General features: G+C 29.5%; 2 protein-coding genes across 9 annotated transcripts in view; one reads left to right on the top strand and one right to left on the bottom strand.

The window, feature by feature from the left end:
• On the top strand, positions 1–561 carry LOC136796060 (ribonuclease H-like). Its single transcript, XM_067048624.1, has one exon. The coding sequence runs from the start codon at positions 1–3 to the stop codon at positions 559–561; it is 561 nt and encodes a 186-aa protein (XP_066904725.1).
• Positions 562–2791: 2230 nt separating this feature from the next.
• The window catches only part of LOC106680985 (cytosolic carboxypeptidase-like protein 5), a 32962-nt gene continuing 18450 nt past the window's right edge, over positions 2792–17303 (bottom strand). For 3 of the 8 annotated variants that reach the window (XM_014421059.2, XM_014421062.2, XM_014421061.2), the window contains 3 exons: positions 11658–11739; positions 10467–10614; positions 3095–3272 (listed from right to left, as the gene is read on the bottom strand). In XM_014421059.2, coding sequence (XP_014276545.1) covers positions 3236–3272; positions 10467–10614; positions 11658–11739 — 267 coding nt within the window. In that variant the 3' untranslated portion in view covers positions 3095–3235. Of the gene's footprint in view, positions 3273–10466; positions 10615–11655; positions 11740–12342; positions 12491–17303 lie in introns of those variants that run through there. The other 5 variants (XR_010843752.1, XM_014421063.2, XR_001343174.2 and 2 more) reach the window with 5 other exon arrangements.

Raw genomic sequence — 17303 nt, 5'->3', positions numbered from 1 at the left:
ATGAGCTTTCTAAGTGACCATTTACCCAAAAGACTTGATGTTGAAAAGAACTTCAAAGTATGTATTCCAGACAAAGTGATGTGGAGGAAAGGAGGCTCTAAATTTGAGAAGGGCGCATTGGTCTGGTATACCGAAGGTTCAGTTAAGGAAGGAAAAGCAGGGGCTGGGGTTGTAGGACCAAATCGCAAAAGAACCCTAGCAATGGGAATATACCCAACTATCTTCCAAACTGAAATACACGCAATAGAAATAGCGGCATTAGAAAACATTAAAAACAATCCAAAAGGAAAAAAGATTTATATAATATCAGACAGCCAGGCTGCTTTAAAGGCAATAATGCCCTATGCTATAAAATCAGGGCTAGTCTGGAATTTCCTGGAGAGACTAAAGGAATTAGCAAGAGGCAATAAACTGACCTGGATGTGGACCCCAGAACATGAGGGGATTGAAGGAAACAAGATGGCAGATACCCTAGCTAGGAAGGGATCAGAAATGAGTCATATTGCAACATATCTGGAAGTGCAATCAGGAAAGTATTTAACTCCTGGGAACAAAAAGTGAAAGAAACATATTGGACACTGAAACCAGGTATGAAACAATCCAAGCTCTTCATCAAAATATCAGAAGAAACAGCAAAATTTTACCTTAACCTTACTAGAAATGAACTGAGGACAATAACAGGACTCCTCACGGGGCACTGCCCCTTAAAATATCATCTTAAGAAGATGAGGCTGCTGGAGGATTCCACCTGCCATCTATGTATGGAAGACGAAGAAAAGGCACAGCACATTCTGTGTGAATGTGAAGCCCTTGCCGTCTGAAGATTACAGTATTGGGGACAGGACAGAATGGAACCTGAAGAACAAACCCAAATGAATTATAATTAAATTAAAAGAATTAGAAGGTAACTCACAAAAGATCCAATTGGGTCGGAGTGAGGAAGGGATTCCCGACTCTCAGTGTAATAATAATAATAATAGTGGTACAGTTTTGAATTTGAGTGGCGATATGAGGCCTTACCATTAACACTTTAGCTGACCCAAAGAGTTTATTCATTCTGAAGAATAAGAAAATAAATTTGTCAGGTTTTATTTAAAACCTGATTTAAAAAGGTTTTAAAACTTGATTTAAAATAGGTTTTATTTAAAACCTATTTTCTCATTCTGAAGAATAAGAAAATAAATTTGTCAGGTTTTATTTAAAACCTGATTTAAAAAGGTTTTAAAACTTGATTTAAAATAGGTTTTATTTAAAACCTATTTTCTCATTCTGAAGAATAAGAAAATAAATTTGTCAGGTTTTATTTAAAAATAATGCACATAAAACTTTCTTGAATTTTTGAAAAAAAAAAAAAGAAAAAATTTATTACTAATAAATAATAATTATTAAAATTTATTATAATATAAATAGAGGTATTTTCAAACAGCAAGAGCTATTTTTTAATATTGCACATAAAACTTTTAAGTTAACTATAACTGACACAAACATATTTGTGCTTCAGACATTGACAATTTTACATTATTTTATACAGTAAAATACTTTTAAGCATTACTAATAGGTCTGTTCCAACGACCACTTTTAACAGTGAGAAGCATGAGCAGTACAGTTTTGTGTTCCAACGATTCTACTACCAATAATCAAACTGTTAGACATTTGTTCCGATCAGCACAAACGCTCAGTTCAAAACCATTTCTGAAAACAATCCATATGTCTGAGTAAGAACTATTTTGATAGTTCTAAACTAAAAATTGTAAAAGCATGCACAGTACATTAATTCTGAAGTAGGTACTATTAAGTTGAGGATTCATCATTGGAACAAGCCTAATGGATACTTATAAACATAACTATAATAATAATTACAAAAGTCAAAAAAATTAGCTAGTTTAAGATTTAAAAAAAAAGAAGACTATTTTGAAATATACAGCATACAAAATATTATTCATAATCTGTATTATGATGTAATCCTCCTAACAATTAATTAATGAATCTAAAAACTAAAGTCCATATTAAATTTGAAAGCACATCTGGCAATGAGAGTAGTAAAGATTTATTAAAGAACTTTTTCATAATAGGACAATTCCTATCAAAACCATTTAATTATAGGATTGTTCACAAGTTAACTTTGAAATATTGAACACATATACATCACTCATTAAATGAAATGTCATAACCAATCCATCTATCAATCTGGAGTAATATTTAGGTAATTGGAACTAACTTATTCCAATGTAAAACTTATGCAAATGTAATTATATAAAAAATATTTTCCTTTTGAATGACAAGTGATTCAGATTTACAGGTCAATAGATTCAGCAAACTTTTAATAAAATCTATTGGTAAAGGATTAACAGATAAGAATAATTATCATTAATGATTTTGTTTTATTTGCACCAACAGTCATCTTTAAACTTATAATATATTTTAAAATATACACTAAAAAAAACATGAGTTAGAATCAATGTGAATTGATGAAGTTAACCTTAATGATTATTATAGCTTCAGTCTTATTTACATCCTTGTAAATAAAATTTCAGAATTTTATGTCTTACTGCTATTATCTGCCAAAAAGTAAAAAAATATTTGGCAATTTCAGTTTTATTATGAAAGAAAATAATAATGGAATTGTAGTTGAATTGTCTGGATAATGTTTTTAAAGTTATAGTATAGTTTTTAATAAATAACATTTCCAATTTACTATATCTAAAACACATTCTAGACTTTAGCAAATTATATAACCTACATATTTCAAGAATCGGATATTTATTGACTAATTTAAAATTAACATGCAACATTTACAATCAAAATTAAATTTATTAACAATATTGAATCACTACAAAGGTGCTAATATCATCTTGTATGAAATTAAATATGCTTATATAAACACAAATCCTTCCTATTATTTTTGTGCAGTTAATTCTAATGGGTGTAAAAAATTATCCCTCCAAGCTAAGAAAAAATTGACCCGAGACAAAACTCAGAGCATAATCACAGTAATAAAAAAATATACACTAGGTTCACTTGGGTTTCAGTTTCTTTCTACGATGCTCCATAGACAGCCTTCTTGATGTTTCTATGGAGCAACACTTTTTTTCAATTCTTCTTTTCCCAGAGGAACAACCACCCTCATCTCTTAACTTTTTCTTTTTCTTCTTCTTCTTCTTTTCAGACAGCTTCCGACCAGATAGGCCGGTTAGAGATTCCTGGATATTTTTCCTTCCATGAACAGCTTCAGTTCTTATCTTCCTCGAGCGGCAATTTTTGTTTCCACGAATCTGAAAACAATCTCTTCATTATGTAAACTGTCAATAATAGAAAATGAATCAATTAATACTACAGAATTTGATATAGCCAATAACTATAAAGTAATTTTTACAAGGTATTCAGCATTTATAAATTAAGGTAATTTGGATATATTGTTGATTTTTATCCTTATTTATTAATGCCTGAATCTGTAACTGGCTCTGCACTTAAGTAAATATGAAAAACAAAGTTGGCTGATTACTTTTTTTTTTTTCAAATAATTACCATACGACAAAAAATCAATAAATTTTATAATTTCTAAAGCAGTTACTCTAGGGAAAACGGCTTTTTGCTGGTATTTAGGATTGGCAACAAGAAGGACAAAAGTAGAGTGGAGAAAAGAATCCCTGGGCTTAAAAGACTTAAAGCATTGGATAAAATGCCAATTATTTGAGTTAAAATTATTAAATATGGGTATGTGTGATCTTATTTAATTAATTAATTAATTAAGATATACACCTTGTCTTCTATCAAATTCCTCGACATAAAATTTTTTTTAATTATCTTTTTATAAAAGCTGGAGTATGAATTTAGAGAAACCAGTCCAGGAGAGACATTGAACCATATCTTGAAACATGAGAACTATTGAGGAATTGATTAGAAGTTAAGATTGGTAGAAATGTATTTCACTGGAAAACACACAAATACTTGAATACTTGATCAGTCAAAATTTGGTTTTTACAAGAGCCTCTACAGACCACACCTCTTATTAGCTAATGTGTTTGAATGCTGGGCCAATGGCCAGGAAAAATGTTACTGTACTCTGAGCAAAAAAATCTCAGAAGTATAGAAGCAGTGAAATGTTTCATTACAGCAATTTGGGTATAGTTCTTTTTATTAATTTGGAAGACTGAGGTGGGCCAGACATGTGACCAAAATCAAAGCAAGACAGATTCCTCCAAAATTAGATGTACAGAAAAAAGATGTACACTTTTAGAGGAAGACCAAAGCTAAGATAGTTAAATTGTGGAGATAAAAAAAACAGAAAAATCCTTGCCCTTAAAAAAATGAAGAGCAGTCATAAAAAATAGATATTCTAAAAATAGCAGTTAACAGGAAGGTGCAGGAGGCCCTGACTCACCTTAAGTTGTAGCAATGTTAAAGTAAGCATAAAAGCTCAATGTTTGGAAGGAAAATAATCCCTGTAAAGTATTAGGCATTACATCATTAGTTTTTAGGAAAACTATCAGAGGTCTAGAAAAATATAATTGTTGATTGGCAGGTGAATGCACATCATTATAATCATCTATAATCAAGCAGTAAAATTGGTCCACACTTTTAAAATTAATGTTGTGGTTTAATTACTTTTACGTTAATTAACAAATTGAAATTAAATTTACACCAAGAACTGACATTTCATAGGTTACAAGCATAAAATGTCAATAAATATATTATTTAAATTTAAAAAAAATCAAGATAAATAAATACCATAGGATAGTTGAGCTAGTAAAAGTAAAGAAGTAAGATCTACAAACTTTTATTTTCAGTATTGTAACATTAGAATTATACTAAGAAGCAGTTTACTGTATCCTGAAGTTCTGGTTTGCTATATTAGACAGGTTTAAAAACAGTAAATTAGCTGTAGAGAGTCTAGAAGATGTGAAACATTCAAGTTTTGTTTGGTCCAAATTATTCTTTGGCCTAGATATAATCTGGAATGTTTCATGCAATGCTTACATTACTATTACATTAACATCATCCCAACAATAAATACTGTAGAAAATGTTGCTTTCCACAGGGAAAATCTTATAATGGAGATTAATTTTATTTTATTTTAAATGTAGAAAAAGTACATTTCTAATAATAGAAGTGAGTAGTAGTATAACTTCCTCCGTGTTGCTGAAAATAAATTACACTAGATATTTATAAGAGATAATGGAACACACACCTAGGTATGTCCATTGTGCTTTACAGGTGTACAATTTTTCGTGATAATTTCTTTCAATTTTGTGCCAAAAAACATTTTCTACATTAAAAGTACAACAATGGTGTCAGTTATGTGAAGCTAATAGTGCAAGAGTGCTTAGCTTAAAAATAATATACTGAAATATGAAATACTGTTCCTCAAATAGTTGTTCTTTTGGAACTTACCTTAATAAAACTTACAAAATATATGCAAACCTTAAATGATATGTATGGATGTATGGATGGATGGAAAATCTAATAAAGAAAACCGGCAAGACTTTTTAATTCCGCTCAAATATTTTTTGATGAAAACTTTTATTATTCAACATTCTTTTATGGGTTGAAAACATCTTATTCTAAATTAAGTCTTAATTAAAAAAAAAAAAAAAAGGAGAGGTAAGATGTCATGAAAAAAATCAAATTTTTATCACCCTGGAACGTCTTAAAATTATTTTGGGGGTTGGAAGAGAGAGAGGACTTGATAAATAATTATGAAAAAATAAAAAAAGTACTGCTAATTTTTTGTTTATTTGCATGGGCATTAATGTCACTTCATAGGAAAACAATCATTATTTTCACAGACAAGACAAAACACATCAATAACAACAAATTAAATAGTTAGAGATAAATAGATTAGATACAAAATATGTCTTAGCATATAACTAGGTGTATTAACAACAAATTAGGAAAATGAAATGTGCACAGCTTTAAAAAAATCATATTTAAAATATAATAACAAAAGCATGTAAGTCTATATTGAATCTGTTAAAGTTTTTGTTGCATCTAGTTTGTTTCGTTTTTAAATTGGTTTAATAATTGAATTAAAAAATTTACAAACTTATGCAGAAGGATTAAATAATTGAATATAATTTATTGATTTATACAAATAATAGCAGATTCCTCTTCAAAATCATTAAACCAAACCAAGCTAATTTATTTATTATTATTATTGGCACGACAAACTGTGGAGGTCCGAGGCCTCGCGCGGGATGTACTTAGGAAATACATCACGCGTTTCATGATGTGGTTTTTCATGGGGTGGGTTTGTTACTCACGCCTATTTTTGTGACTGCCACCCATTGGCTAACGGGCCTTCACAAATGCCTGCGGGAAGTTGTGAGTGAGTATTGTATAATTATTTGCTTTAAAAAATCCCGGATAGGGCCAGGGACTCGAACTCGCAACCTTTGGGTCCACAGACAGGCGCGTTACCACTCCCCCATTATTTTATTTATTTGATTTTGTCACAGAACCACCCATTAATGATTATTACTCTTATTGACCATCTAATAACACAAATAGATAAATCATTTTGCTAATTTTTAATCACCTAATTCAAGAGAATGATGTTTATAAATAAGCAATCAAGTAAAAATATTTTAAAACTTGAAATTCAAAGATATTCTCATCATTATACTAAAAAATTTTAAAACTACTGACAACAGTACAGGACAGATTAAATAGTTATCTCCAAAAGTAGTAATAAAGAAAACTTCTTAGAATTTGATTATGTATATTTTTTTAAAAGGACAATCAAGCATTAGTAAAATTTCAGTAATAATAGTGTTATGTTATACTAACTTTTTATTTTGACCCTTTTTACTTTTGTAAAAAAAAAGTAATGGTTTTAGAGTTTTTGTTTTCCAAAGCGAATAGTTAAAATTAGATTGTTAAAGTTGTAAAATGTTATTTTATCTAAAATTTTATTTTTCAGTTATATATATTATCATTAATATGGAACACAACCATAATGCTTGGTACTTTAATTAAATAACATGAATTAATCCAAGATTTGGTCTTGAAGATTAATGATTGGATTATAGATTATAAAATTTCATAAAAAAAAAAAAAAAAAAATTGGTAAATGAAAGTTAAAATACTATGTGAATGTGTAGGTTGTTCACTATCAAAATACTAAAAAAAAAAAAAAAAAAAATTGGACTTAAGAATACATTTATTTACATGGAGTCTTATATAAATACGCTGTATTTAATAAATCTAATTACATTATATAATTAATCATTATAATGTTTAATTAAAAATAAATTTAATTCTTAAAAACTTCTTAAAAGACGATAGATATCAAATGATAGCAGTTTCCTTTGAGGATTTATATTTTATTTTTTAGTGGTTTTATGTTACTCGAAGTGGTTTCAATTCTGCAAAAAATTGTTGAGTATGCAGCCTAATATTTAAATTTAGCACAATTTGAAAAAAAGTCGAAATGCCCAAATGTTTAACAATGTAGTTAATTAAACTTTATTTAATTTACTTTCAGAAGTATAGTTAAAGAATTAAACAGAAAAAAAGGATATCAATTTAAAAAATTTATAATTGATATCATCTGTCCAATGAAATTAGTGTACGATGTTACTGTGGATAGATCTTTTAATTAAAACAAGATATAGATTTAATAGTACCATGAGGAAGTCATAAAGGACCCAACCAGGCAGACTTAGAAGCTAAATTAGATCTGCTAAACTTCCTGTCAAAAATAACACAAACTTTAAGAAGAGAGTCAAACTGCAGCTATTAAACATTAGTAGAACAAAAGAACAGGTACAGGTGGTATAAGTGATCTCATATAGCAGGCACAAGATCCTAACAACACAAAAACACACCCAGCAGTTCCTGGGTGGAAGAGAGATCTTGCCAAACAAAGAATTCTTAATAGGAGGTTGTTCAATGCTACTAAAAGGTGTGGCAGATGGAATATATATAAACAAGAGTTTTTAAGGAGTACCACAAATCAGACCAGGATATCCAAAGACAAGTCTCAAAGCATTTTTATCTAAAGGTCAAAAATATTCAGGGTACTTATCGAATGAATGAAATTATGTTGAAACAGGCAAGTCATGGGACTCTGAGGATACTTAAGGGTGGTGAAATTTACACTAGCAATGAAAGTTTTGTAGTAGTAGTAATTTTTGGCCCTCCACCAGGTTTTTTTTAGTCCCAGAACCTTAGAGGATGGCTGACAAATATTTTTCCATTAAACTTGTTTTGTTTTTTTCATTAATACTTGAAACGTTTGGACTTTTTGGGGGTTTTTCTTATGCTTGCGGCTACGTGTTTGATTGACGTAGAGAAAAATATAACCGACATACAATGTAAACAATGTTTGTTTACTTTCATTTCTTAAAAGAATATTTTCTTGGTTCCCAGAAAAATATATGTCAGCAAGCCAGATTTTTGTACAGTAATCCAAAAAACTAGGATATATCAAAAGTTACGACAACAATACAACTTTATGAATTGCCTAAGCTATCATCCTCTTCAATGAAGAAATAGGAAAAGATATTAAGGCATGAAATAATGAGACATAATAGATGAAATTTACTGGCAACATGTCTAATATATCCAGACCAATTTGCAAACCAAGTAAGCACATTCTATGAGAAAGCATTACATAACTTGGTATCAAGTTATGTCACCAGTGAGTCATAGAAGCTGCTTTATAAAGAACTCCTTACAGTGTTATTGACAACATTATAAGGAACAAACACTTAAAATCAAAAGCCTTCAAGTGGATTAACACAATGCTGGAATCTGGAAAAGATTCTCAGATCGATATTAAAGCATTCAGAACTCTGGATTAGGTGTGCTTTCTCCATTACTATTAGTTTTCTGTGAGCCTCATTCCAGATCATTTCTGATATACAGGGTCTAGCCTACTTCTGTTACTATGATATCTAGAAGTTGACTTCTGACTGCCAACTTTTAATACTGCAGGCTTCTAATACAAAAGTATGCAGATGACATCACTATCTGATTGGAGGGAAGCATCCGAAAGTACTTCCAGATCTTCTCAATACTGTATCAGGCAGCTTGGTGGACTGGAGTCCAAATAGGATCCAGATGATCCTGAGCAAGGAAGTGAAATATTTCCAAGCTATCTCAGACCACAAAATACAATTACTAACATACCTATCAAGTGTCTTTGGGCCTAAGAGCTGTAAGCACACTTGGAGGGAACAAACAAACTATGTTATATTGGTTGCATCTTACAACCATCAAACCAATGATACTATACACAATTTTATGATGGTGGCACAAAAGAAAAACGAAGAAATTGGATTAGCACTACAACAACTGAACTACAAAAATTGGCCAGTTTGATGGTAATAGCTATGAAAACTAATCCAACAATTTCAATGGAAGTTATGTTTGGACTAACACCACTGCACCTGGAAATTGAGCTAAAGCTCTTAAAGACTTTGCAGGCTTTTCAAACAAGAATATTTTTATATTTATTTATCTAAGTAAATAAACCACAGTATTTCAATCATAAATATAACCAATCATTGACTGTGCCAGGAAACCATTGGAGGATAAGCTGAAAGGTAGTAAAATTACATTTCACACCGATCGCTAGGTGGTGATTGGGATACTTAATAACTTCATTACAAGATTAAGGGTTATAAAGAACAGCTCTGGAGTCCTAAATGGAGCAATCTTGGTCAATACAACAATGTAAGAGACACTCTGGCATACTAGGCAACAAAGATGCTGACAAAGTGCCCAAGAAATTAGAGAACATTCTCATAACTTTGGAACCAGCATCAATTGAACAGAGTATCACACAGAAACATTACATTGATTTATAGACCCTGGTCACTGATTTGTTGGGCAACTATAAACTCAACACACATATTTTAATTCAACTTGGCACAACTACCTTTTTGTACATTCTGTTAATGGAGGATGAAACAGTTTATTGCATTATCTGCTAGAGTGACAAATTTGTGAGTATAAGGTTTGGGGTGTTTGTAATGGATCAAATACCGAACCCTTAGCCAACTGAGCTCGTCAATCCAAAAAGTATCCTGAGATATACTGAATCTACCAAAATCATGTTCTAAAACAGCTAAATATGGAATGCAATAGGCTTCAAGCAGGCCAAAAATAAACATAAAATTAAAAGATATATTTGGACAAATATCCTAAATCCCAAGTAACAACTTTTTCACGCACAAAAAAAGGCAAGATTAAATGCAAACAAGTGAGATCTGCTTCAGATAACAAATAGATAAACAAAATTTTTCATCAAATGATGGGTTAAAGAGATAGAACTTGATAATAGGGAGGGATAGCATATTTGAATGGTAAATATCAATTGGATCGAATTACATGACCCAAGCAATATAGAAATTATTTATCATACTTAAAAGTGACAGAGAAAGGAATGAAGATTAAGACAAAGTAAATAAAACTGTGTGGTTGTTATCTTATTCCTCAAGGGGAAGAAAATTGGATCTTACCTGTTCAAATGAGTCAATGAGTTTATGTTTTTAGGATCTCTTGTTAAAACAGCTAATGAAAACAAAAACAAGAGATAAAGAAGTACATAGTGGTAGTTAGCAGATTCTACTCCGGCTGGCAAAAATAAATGCCAAGAAAGCATCGAACCTGAAAACAAAAAAATTGTTTTACAAAAAGCTTATTTGATAACTAATCCATGCCATCGACACAATGACTGTTAACAAAAGCATGCATCCAAGATTCGCTTTAATTTCAATGGGAAATCCAAATGCCAACACTTGAACTCTTCGGAAGAGATGGAGTTTTTTTGGAGGTTAAGAAAGAAAATAGAGAAAGCTGATGTGAGTCAAATAACTAGAGCTTAAATTTCCAGGAAGTAGCTTAGTGAAGAACCATTTGGACAGGCTTTAGATTGGCTAATCAGAGGTAAGTAGAAAAAATGGAGTACTAAAGATCCAAAAAAGAAATACAATTGGAGTGAAGGACAAAAAGAAACCTACTCTACACGTTTGGAATTGTATTGAGTACCATCTAAGCAAAATAACAGAAAAATTTTCAGATCTCATAAGAACAATAAGGAAAGGAGAAGAGTATTGATAAAAAATAAAATATTCTTCAATTTTGATTTATAAAGCAAGAGGATATATATTACAAAATAATGTTGATTTGATGCCATCAAATGATCAAGCCAAAATCTTTAAGTATAAATAGAAAAGGGTTATCATATTTTGTTTTATGAGCAAATACTTTTCTGATACTCTTCGCTTTTAAATGTTAAAATTTACATTTATGTTTGACGAAATAATATTTATTCAAATAAACAAGAAAAAATAATCTTTCAAAACAGAGCATTCATTACAAGATAAAATAGCAATTCAGTATAAAATTATGAATTTTCTCCTTATAATAGCATATTCCTTTAAAGAAAGTATCTTAGTGCTCCACAATGCCAAGCTTTCTTAAATACCCTGCAATTATTATTAATTTATTTTTAATATACTAAGGTCGGTCAGTGACTTTGATAATTTCTTAACCTTGGTAGGTTTGTTAATAAAATATCTAATCAACTAAATAAAGCAACTAATTCCAAGAAAACAATAAATAAACAGCAAAAAAATAAAGAAGTTAAGAAGTGCTCATTTTAGTTTAATAATGAATTGAATAAAAGTATAGACTACAGTTTAAATTACCTCTATTTTTTTCCTCACTTCTTTTTGACCCTCCCCACACTCTTGAAACGCACTTGCGGACTCTCTGCAGCACACCATTGCGCTGCAGCACAGATGTTTAAAATCAATATCATGTAAAAGATATACTGAATTTATTTGGTTCCAATAACACTAGCAAACTGAACAAAGTTTAAAGTTATTGAGTAACAACTTATATGGAATGATGGTTTATTCCAAAGTAAGAAAGAATTGTACTGAATAGCTTTTATAATTTATATATACTGTTGTAAATAAGTAACAACTTTAAAAGACAAGATGAATGTTTTAAATCAAAATTTCCCTAAGAAAAGAAACATTTGGTGTTTATTCATTTGCCAGAGTGAATATGGCCAACTGATTTTTATTTTAAGCCAAGTTAATGTAATTAATCTCGAATTTTCATACTGTGACTAGAATAGATTGGCAAATTGTAGGATAATGTCCTCTCTTGACCCTAATTGGTTCCAAAACAATCTTAAAAAATCACCAGCAACAAGCAATTAATTATAATTTTTTTTTTAAATTTGTGTTTAATAAACCCACAGAAAATATTTACTAGCAATGCATTACAGTATTTTAATGTTAAAATCATATATATTGTTAATTAAAATTAAATTTTAATCCTTTTTTATAAATATCTTAATTATTTATGTATACATATGATTACTTCGTACTGGACATTTCGAATGTTCTAAAGAAAATTCTTGCAAAACTGCCTTCCATTAAAAAATTGTTTCCAGTTGAGGAAAATGCTTCGACTATTAATTCCAAGAGAACTTGGCATCAAATTAGTTCTATCGCCATATAGGGGTTCGCTGCAACATTTGATGACATATTAAACATGAATTTTCTATAAAATAGGAATCCAATATGGGTTGTCTTCAGTTTACAAAGTGGCTAAACAAATTTAGTCACAATCTTTAGTTTTAATAGGACATAAAGAAAACTACTTAGTTTTTAACAAAGCCATAATTTATAAGAGTAAATTGATTTTTTTTTTCCAATTTGTTTAGTATGTTTTAACTTATTAGTAATTATTCAATCAAAAATCAAAAATAATCTAAAAATATGAAATTTAAAGAAGCCAACATGGGTGTATGAAATGGTTGAGGTTAATAACATAAAAAGTTCAATAATATTGTGAAAAGAAATTCTTTCCATTTATCAAAAATGTTACTGTTAGTTAAATGAAGTGTTAGTTTTCCAATTCTATGAAACGTTTATCACCAGCTGATTTAATGAAAATTTTATTTCTAAAAACATTTCAATAAAATATAACATATCCTCTCTCTCTCCACCTCCTTAGGATCTCCTATACTTTAAAGGGTCCAACTACCATTAATCTATTCCTCTAGATCCCTCAATTTCTTTTCACAGCTCTTCAATCATGGAGTACGTGTGTAATGAATTCAAGTGTTTTATATATTTTTTCTCAAATTAAGTAGTTCGATGTACGACATAAATTTCCACTTAAAATCATTTAAATGAAAGAAAAGAATTGGTAGATAAAACCTCAAAGTTAAGGAGAGTAACCTTTGTTTTTAGATACATACTATAAGCAGTGTAGAGAAAAAAGATAAAAAAAAAAAAAAAAAAAATCTGCCTCTTGAAAATAAGACAAAAAATATACCATAATATATTATTAGCTTTATATACTAATTTGCCCATATATAAAAAGTATGTTGTGCACAAATACAATCACTCTCGTAACAAAGATAGAACTTTTAAATTTCTATCATAAACATCATATTATTATCTCCTCTTGGTAATTAAACAATGAAGATAGTTGGGTACATACTAACAAAAAACAATTACATGCAAAGATGCAAAAAATTAAATCTATAGTTCATACAAATAATAAAAAACATGTATTTATTTTATAAATACCATCAAAAATTCATTTTTAATATAACATCAATCAAAATAAAGTTTAGTAGTCAGAATGCAATTTTTGTAAAAAAATTAACTAATTTTTTAAAAAATTTGCATTCTTATTAATGTGTAGCTGAAGCATACATATACTTCCTATTTATTAAAATGCATACTTTTGAATTATAATACATTGTGTTGATCAATAGAAATTTGTTAAGTGAAAATAAAATAGATCCAGAACAAAGATCTCTTTTGTTCTGACCTCAAAGAGATAACATATATTGATATGTTTGATTTATTGAATTAATTTAAATTCAACTATTTCCCCTTTTTTGTATTAAAGTAAAAAAAATATATTAATATGTTTTCCGGGTTAAGTTATAGAAGATATTGGGATTTTTTAATTCAACTTCGTGTATTTGTTAACAAAATAACAAAATATGGCATCTTTTTCAATATGAGAAGTGATTCTAAATCATTTAGTCATTATCATTATTATCAATAACCCGTTTCAAAGTCCTCAACTATAATTACCAAGCATTTCGGTCCTTAGCATCTGCTATCCAGTTCTAGATTCAAAAGTTGCCATCACTGCTTACAAACCAGTCTCAATATTTTCACAATGAAAATATACCGAAAAAGAGCTCCATTATATTATTACACGGGATAAAGTCCATCCAATACAACCTGACCTCTATAAATTTTAATTATCTCTAACTATTTTAATATTTCTAATTTCCATTTATTCAACAGAATAAATTCTTTCTGTCACTGTTAAGTAATTCCTGATAAGACTTAGTGATGGTTCTCATTTTTCGGAAAAGTTTAAGTTCATTACAACTTGTGTTCAAGGAGTTCAGTCTAAACTGTAGTTTTTCAACTAATTTGCTCAAGAAAGAAACATTTCTTTACAATAAATATTAAAAATCGGGTGGGCAGCTTTCACTTATCACCCTACTTGCTGTTGAAATTATCGCTCATTCATCAATGAACCCAAGACCCTTCATGGGTTGAGGTGGTACAGAGTTTTAGAGGAAGTTATGTTAAAAATTCAAAATTTATGCCCATTCAGACTATTACTAGCTAACACCTAGTGATATTAAAGACTACTTGATTTTACACTGATAAGATGTATTTAATAAAAATTGTTAGATCCATTTTGGAGAAATAATAAAAAAAAAGAAATGAAAATCAATGATCAAAGAGGCACTTTTGGCAAGTCAATTTTAGTTTAAAAGTAGCTGCAAAGTCCTAAGCATATGGGCAATTCTAAAACTATGAGCAGTTCAGATGCTCTAAGTTTTATAAATATCTCAGTCAGTTGTATTACATATTATTTTGTGATACTAGGTAATTTGGACCAAAGAGATCTTAAAACATATATTTCCATTGAAAACTCGTATTCGAAATTTTTCATAATCACAATGCTTTCTCTTAGTATATATTTTACATAAAGATAAGTGAAAGTAAAAATGAAAATATTAAAGAATAATTTTATTTTATAAATTCTTAAGCTACTAAAATGAGATTACCACACAGTATTCCAAACTTTTTTTTTAATTTTGTATATTCTTTCTTTCATTACCCGTGATAGAGGCTAGTAAAATTCTTTGTAAGTCATAAAGGATCACTGTCAGCATTTTTAATTATATTTTTTATTAAAAATGAGGTATGATTATGTAATTCTCAAATTATCTTCTAATTTTAATGTCATTATTAAGTAAAAAAGTCTGTTTCAATATCATATGATGTAAGACAGCTCGCATTAACAGCAGAATTTGTCGAGTAATATACATCAAAATATCATTAACAAGCCAAAACGTGTGCTATTACCATGCCCAAATTACTTGTGTGGTAATGACAAAAAGTATGTAGTAACAAAACATTTGGGAGTATGCCTATAAATTTATTTAGATGTGATAGATATAAAAGCATATTATATACTCAGATGCACCTTAATTCAGTAAGATAACATAATTGAAAAGTTGTAATGTTTTTAAGAGAGAGAACCTTTAAATCTATTTTTCCTAAACTTAACGGAAATGTACTAAGCACCACTGTGAAGTAAGCCATCTACATGTTCTTCAATCAACTAACAATAAGAGAGATATTATTTTCATAATACCAACCTTTGTGGTAATGAGTTTTTAATTTTTTCTTCTGTCACTAAGTGTGCAAAAATTTAAGCCCACACTATAAATTCAATGGTTCAACAATCTATACATCACTCATGAAAAAGTTTAGCACCATAACTCATAAAATAATAATTTTGATTAATTTTCATAGTTGACTCATTTTTTATATCTTTATTATAAGAATAATGCCTTTGCATCACTTAACAGAGGATGCTCTACAGACTGAAATAGGTCAAGTGTTTTATACACTATAGAACAATGGTTCCCGAAGTGGGTGACACAGCACTCTGGGGTCCTCTGAGCGTATGCCAGGGGTGCTGCAAGCGAATGCCAATTTTTCAAAATATTACAAAAAAATAAATAAATTGAAATAGCAAATATTTTTTTTAGCTCATCTAGGGTGCTGTGAAATTTTTTTTTGCCCAACAAGAGTGCCAAGAAATTTTCTAAGCCCAAAAAGGATGCCATAACCAAAAAAGTTGAGGAACTGCTGCTGTAGAACATTTTGAAATTATTACTAATAAAACTTTTACGGCTCTCTCTGTCTCTCTGCAGATAGTTCTTTTATTCTACTCAATAAAACACACGTTGAAACCATGTCAAATTACAATTCTCTATACCATTCAAAACACAACTTCAGCAAACATTTTACTTACATTTTTCCTACCCTCTTATGTCTTTCACATTCTTGTATTAAGATAAAAATGTTGAAATTATATCCAAAATTCAATTATATAGAACTGGAAAAGATTTTCATCGGCATATATATTTTTACGAAGTTAAAGGAAAGATATCATAATTTTTTTTTTTCTTTTTCAACTTTATGGTTTTGGTCAGATAGAGTTCCAATAGAAACTGAAAACTATAGGCAGTTCCCAATGTTGGTGAAACAGTTATCTGGGCTGAGAACACGCTAGGAAACATTTTTGATATGGAACGGACCTTCAACTGCTTTTCAGGCAAACATTTTTCTTTACAATTTATAATTATCCATTTTTACAAATTTTGATACTAAATTATTACAGTTTGATTTGACAATTACTGCAACTCAACCTAACAATTAAAAAAAGTTCCAAAAAGATTTTAAAAATAAAATAAATTACAATAACAATGTTTAACTAATCAAGAAAATGTTCGGGATGCAGTTAGGAAAGAAACACACAATTAGGTAATTTATTGCTTTAATGTGTGCAGACATTTCGGTCAAAATTGTAGGCCTTCGTCAGGGTTTAATAAATGACAGAAAGGGAACGAAAACATTCATTAGACATGATATTATATTGATGTGTGTTTTCCTCCAAGTGACTTCCATGATCCAATGAATGCCCATCATATACTAATGTTTTAGAAATGCAGATCTCCATAGTTTTGTATATAAATTTTCATTTTAATCACCAAAGTTTATTTCACATCTTTGGCATTATATTGAAAATAAATAAAACTTTTCCTAAACAACTATTTATAATTTATCGGAGATAAATTAGTCTGTATTTAAAGGGCGATATGAGTAAACATTTTACTTAAATAACACTAATTCAATTACTGACAAACTCTTGAACGTTATTGGTCACAACCTCTTAATACTTGCTATATGCAGTATTTGTATAATTGCTTTATATAT

This window comes from Halyomorpha halys, unplaced genomic scaffold (assembly GCF_000696795.3).
Source record: "Halyomorpha halys isolate HHAL.00 unplaced genomic scaffold, Hhal_1.1 Scaffold302.1, whole genome shotgun sequence".
Taxonomy (NCBI): domain Eukaryota; kingdom Metazoa; phylum Arthropoda; class Insecta; order Hemiptera; family Pentatomidae; genus Halyomorpha; species Halyomorpha halys.
Note: the sequence above shows the minus strand (reverse complement) of the source record. Positions and strands in the feature narration are given on the sequence as shown.